This window comes from Telmatherina bonti (genome assembly GCF_933228915.1).
Source record: "Telmatherina bonti genome assembly, chromosome: 10".
NCBI lineage: Eukaryota > Metazoa > Chordata > Actinopteri > Atheriniformes > Telmatherinidae > Telmatherina > Telmatherina bonti.
The window spans coordinates 19,460,260-19,465,980 of NC_136628.1; the positions used below are offsets into that span (position 1 = coordinate 19,460,260).

At 39.2% G+C, this 5,721-nt stretch overlaps 1 protein-coding gene across 1 annotated transcript; it reads right to left on the reverse strand.

Moving 5' to 3' along the window:
- Nucleotides 1–1,172: 1,172 nt before the first annotated feature.
- On the reverse strand, nucleotides 1,173–4,180 carry LOC306761245 (mitogen-activated protein kinase 11-like; the record flags this gene model as incomplete). Its single annotated transcript, XM_079247354.1, has 6 exons — nucleotides 1,173–1,246; nucleotides 1,343–1,516; nucleotides 1,676–1,754; nucleotides 1,941–2,020; nucleotides 2,333–2,404; nucleotides 4,165–4,180. The coding sequence occupies 6 exons, from the start codon at nucleotides 4,178–4,180 to the stop codon at nucleotides 1,173–1,175; spliced, it is 495 nt and encodes a 164-aa protein (XP_079103480.1).
- Between the last annotated feature and the right edge of the window lie 1,541 nt (nucleotides 4,181–5,721).

Consider the following 5,721-nt stretch of genomic DNA (forward strand, 5'->3'; position numbering starts at 1 on the left):
ATTTAAAAAAAAAAAAAAAAAAAGAAGTTTTGGCTATGGAAAAAAAAAACCTAAGAACATACTAACATATCTTGGATCAGTTTATAAAGTGTCTGTTCTGTCCTGCAGGTTTTGGTCTGGGGCTTATTCTCAAGTACTACCTGCCTTTGTCCGAAAGTCAACTTTAGTACATCAACTTTCCGGCTGATCTGTTGATGAACATGCTGCAAATGATTTGCATTCCTCTTGTGAGAAGTGTGATCACAGGTACTTCTCACGTTGTTTCATCAAATTATCAATGTTATAAAAACAGAATTTTGTGAGGTTTAATTCAGTGTTTAGTTTACCTGATCCCAGTTTTTCTACTTGTAAGTCTTCTCATCAAAATGTGTGCAAGAGCTCCAAAGCTGTGTCGCTGTGGTCCTGTTCACAGAATGATGCTTACAGCCAACTTGTTGCATAAGTTACACAAATATAGCAGAGTTACATCATTAGCAGACTGATTTAGTATCATTTAAAAAAAAAAAAATCTGCAGAAAGGTTTTTACATTAGCTAATATTAGTAACTATGAGGGGACTCATGCTGTTCACACAGCATTAAGGATGAAAAAACCACCCTGCTTATGTTATTCCAGAGAATTTGCTTCTTCAATGAAACTTATTTCTCCAAGTAACATCTTTATCAGAAGAAAGAGTCTTTATTGCCTTTATTGTTTTGTTGTCAGCTAAATTTTTGTTCGTTGTAATTAGCTTCTCCACTTATATCATCTCCATTTTTGATTGTTGTTATGTTAGACGGCGTTCCTGTCGTTGCTTTGGAAATCCTAGTGTGCTTTTTTTTTTTCTTACTTTGATAGCCTTTTGACAGTCTGCAAACACAGTTCAGTTACCTAAAGTTGCTCCCTCATATGAATCCCCACATCCTCTGCAATCCCTGATGTTGAGTAGTTCCTCATTTTAGCCTCTGTGAGGGGAAACATAGCCAGAAGCAACTTTTTGCAGTAGTCCTTTTTATTCCTAAAATACTCCCTGTATTTGTCATGTGAACGTCTGATCCCATGGAGTCAGTCAATCCCCGCTACTCAGATTGACTCATGACACAAGTTGTTTCCCTCACTTGCTTTTTCACTGTTCTTTTCCAATTCAGTGAGTATGTGGTCTTCCCCAGACAAAGGACAAGAGAGCAGAGAGGCTCACTGCTCCACCTGAAGGCTATCACTCTTGTTGCTTGGTGTTTTAAAGCTGCTCACCTCTTCAAATACCAACTCTAAGGACATACATTGGGGAAAAAGTGAGGGAAAACGTTGTTAGGAAAAGACAAGAGGATGATTTGCATGTAAGGATATCTGCTGTTAGCTGCTACCTTTCCATTCTTCTAGAGTTCGGTCTTTACTTTCCAGGGTTTGGTTGTAAGGTGGAGCCTCTGGTTCATCATCTGGATCGTGGTACTGCGAGAAATACAGGTGGGACAGAGCCTCACTGGCAGAGATCCTCCCATCACAGTCCAGAACCAGCATGCGCTTTAGTAGATCAACAGCTAACAAAAAGACACAAACAGGTAGAGGAAGTCGCTTGGATGTGATTGGAAGATGGAAACAAACTTGAAAAGCTGCTTCTGTAAATGAACTTCTGAAATCAGGTTAGATTGACTCTTTGCAGGTTTTCAGATGTGTTAATGAAAAAACGATGCATCTACCCAGGGGATTTGCTCCTCTGAAGATCTTTTCCAAGTCTTGTTGGGGCATGAAGGGCAGAGACTGGATATACTTCTGCGCCTGCAAATATTAACCAACATTCAGTTCGGATGCAACATTGAAGATCACATGATGCCAAACAGTTTTGATCAATCACACAAACTGACTTTTCAATCAATCAGTGGAATCAGTGGGTGACAGAAACGCTAAAAGATTTGCATTAAGCATTTATAATCACCTTCGCAGATCTAATCTATTGTTGCTCACATGTTCAGAGCAGATTTTCTTTAACAGGTCTGGCGTTGGTGTCCCAACCACCTCCATTATTTTCTTCAGCTGATCAATATCTTAGCGCAGATGGAGTTAAAGGCCATCATGATTTACTGAAAACGATCAACTTGATTCAGATCAGTTTTAGCTGAATGTTTGGACACAGCAAGAAACATTCTAGATAATTCAACCTTATGTGATTCCTTCTATTCAGCCAAGGTTTCTATGTGTTGTGCAGCTCCTCTCATATCAGAGGGGTCTTGGATTGCAATGCAAATCCACAAGAGCCTTGTGACCATGGAGCACTCTATAGCGCTGATGTTATGATCCCTATTAGTGGAAGAGAACTGCAAATTACAGTGGACTCCTGCAATGATAGTAAAGGATACAGTCACTGCCAGGGAAAAGGACTTTTCCTTTCAGCAGCTCTCTCATAATACAGCCCACAGACCAAATGTCAACTGGAACAGAAACAGCGACACTTGAATCAATTGACATTTAATGAGTTTTAAATGTTTGCAGTTTGATGGCACCTCCCCATTCTGATTGTAGTGCATCCAGTTCAGCATGATTTCCGGCGCTCGGTACCAGCGAGTCACCACATACCCAGTCATCTCATCATCTGTCTTGCTAATCCAAAGTCAAGGATCTGTGAGGCCAAATGGATGTTTTTAATTTGATGTGATGGAACATCGAATGAAAAATCTGTAGCTATAATCTGGAAGCTAGTCGTACCCTCAACTCACAGTCTTCATTCACTGCAACATTACTTGGCTGAAGGTCCGAGGAGGGAAAGCAAAACGCATGAGTTGAGAAATACTTTTCTAATGAAGTTCCATTTCAAAAAGGGAAAGAGCAGTAAGAAAGTGAAGAAAATGCTTCCTGAATTATTCGTATGCATTTGTTTGTTAGTATCTACAATGTGATAACCCTTAGAACCTGCTACCTCTGTTAATGTGGCCTGGGTAACGGCCACTACTGGTAACGGCCCCCAAACTGGCATCTTCTCGTAGCTTTGGACTTACTTGTCTTCTTTTCTTCTTTTTAATCTTCTTTTCACAGGACATACTAAACAACCATGATCCAACCTTGTCAGGAGTTGCATCTGACTTGGAAAAAATGTCAGTTTTTAAAAAGTCTGAGTTCAAGCTGCATTGAGTTCCTAGAGCACAAAAATACAAAAACATGCCAGTACACCCCCCCCCCCCCCTTTTTTTTTTTTTTTTTTTTTTTTTAGCTTAGAGAGTTTTAAGATGATAATACACTGTTTTAACACAACAGAATAGTAGTGTAGCCCAAAACAAGACACAACAAAATGCTAGTCAAAGTGACAAGAAGGCAAAAGAGAAGGCACTCACTCTGTGGATCAATCCTGCTGAATGGATGTACTGTTCAACAGGCAATGGGGTGGAGCAGGACGACAGGGGGTGGAGAAGGGAAGAAAACGGGACATAAAGGAGACAGAGATCAAGAGAGCAGTTCACCACATTAGATCCTGCCTAAAGGGAGACTGCTTTTGTCTGCACCAAGGTAACTGGTGCAGAAAAAATATAGATGTATCTATAAAATATCTATAAAAATTGGTGGGATGGAAATTCAAAGGGTGCAGGAAACAAAGTTTTTAGGAATTATTATTGATGAGGATCTCAGTTGGAAGCCACATATAAATTATACAAAAGGAAAAATAGCTAAATCCATAGCAGTGGTACATAAAGTTGAACCATTTCTGAATCATTCAGCATTACTCTCTTTATATAATACACTGATTATACCATATCTAACTTATTGCGTAGAAAGAGTTGCTGTGGAACCGTGCGTGGGTGTGGTGAACCAGGTGTTCTCCATCTGCTAGCAAGTCACTGTCCTATAAGAGGCAGGCACACATATTTCTGGCTCTCTGTGGCCTGGTGAATTGTGTTCAGGTAACTGCACACATGGGTTAACACATTTGATCTATTGTTGCTGTTGTTTGTATGGAAGTATTTTAACTGTGTATATTAACTCTCTCTGTGGCTTGGTGAATTGTGTGCAGGTGGGCTCAGAGGGAGACCTGCAGGTTCTGCTCAGGAGGAGGAATGGCAGAGGTCTGAGTCGGTGCTTCACGGCCGACAGACTTAGCTGAAGTACTGCCAGCCTGATCTAGGGCTTTGCCACACGGATAGAAGTTGCAAACAGGCCCAACCTCCTCCATTGACTCTCCCCAGTTTGTCTATTGGCATACCTGCACTGAAGGACATTTGCCTATTTTAGTTTAATTTGAACTATTTTTGTGATAAAAACTTAACCTTTTAAGCTTGATTCTGACTGTGCATTTTGTTCACTACTCACTGGTTGGTCAGAAGTAACCGGCGTTACATATTCATCTCACATTAAACTTGCAAATGAGGGGGGGAGAGAGAAGATACAGAAATATGTTGAAACCTGTGCAGTGAAAAATAACCTTGTGTAATTTCATGCTAGTGACACAAAAACAACCGTATTTCTTCTTTTTTTTTTTTGCCTTACTTTGACATCCATCCAGAGGCTGGTTTCATTAGAGAGAAAAGTGAGACAAGGTCACCTTAATTTTCAAATGGAAATTGAATTAGCCTCTGATAACAGCCTAGTCCATCTTTAAAGAGCTTGGATGTAGCAAAATGAGTTGCTTCTGGATCTTCTTTATGGAGCAACCATTTCCACCATTAATAATGTCTGCTTCAAACATCAGCACCCAGACAACCATTTATTATCTTTTCTTAGTCTCTGAAATGTTCAATAAAGCGATAAAACACATTGTTGGCTAATTTATGTTCATGTAAGCCTAGAAACATTAATCAGATACAGAAACATTTGTCCTTAATGTTCTTTTTTCCCCTTACAAAGATTCTCCCAAAATACAGAAGGCTTTAGATTTGTTTAAAGGCTCATTGTTGGCTTGTTGTACGAGCACTTTTACTGACACATCAACTGAGAATTGTTCAAATTGCTTAGTTCTTTCTCCAATATTCAGTAAGATCAAACCTAAAGGCACATTGGTTAAAATGTACACACTACTTCCTGTACTTTTGTTTGTTTCAGATGTTTTATTCAGACAATACAGCTTAAAGTGGCTCTAATATACGCATTTCAGTCTAATTTATTTTAATACGCAAGTCCAGAAGGGGACGAAATAATCAAGCATTTTTCACAAACCCCTTCATTCATTTTGTATTTATCCTCTCAGAACAGCCTCTGCCAGACACAAGCAAACAGAGAAAGCTCCGCCCTGTGTCCTGCCTGCGGCTGCATCTGATTGGTCAGCTGCTAGTAGATGTACTGAGCAGTGAAGGTGAATGTGGCTTTCTACTTGTGAACGTGCACAAAATTTAGAAGATGACCAACAGCTAAGTCCCTCCATTTGGAACATCATTAAAATTTTAATTTAAGTAAAAAAAACTCTAAAACCAATCATTTGTCTCCATGGAAACCAAAAGAAGAGAGTGCTGTAAACATGCATTTAGGTAATAAAAAAAAAAAAAAAGACACAGGCATGTCTGATGAGTATTCAACACTATAACACTGTAGAAAGGTAAAAATAGTATCATAGAGCCACTTTAACACGGTTATGCAGCATAAAAAGGCAGAAAACAGTTGCATCACACTCTAGGCGGTTCAGAGAAAAGGTTTAAAGGTTTCAAACAGTTCAGCACTTTTTTTTTTTTTAGTCTTAAGTACGTGCAGGCCTCACAAAAACAAGCAATGAGACAGAAAAATATTAAAATTACTTTATTACAGATGATTCTTTTATCCATTAGCCCTC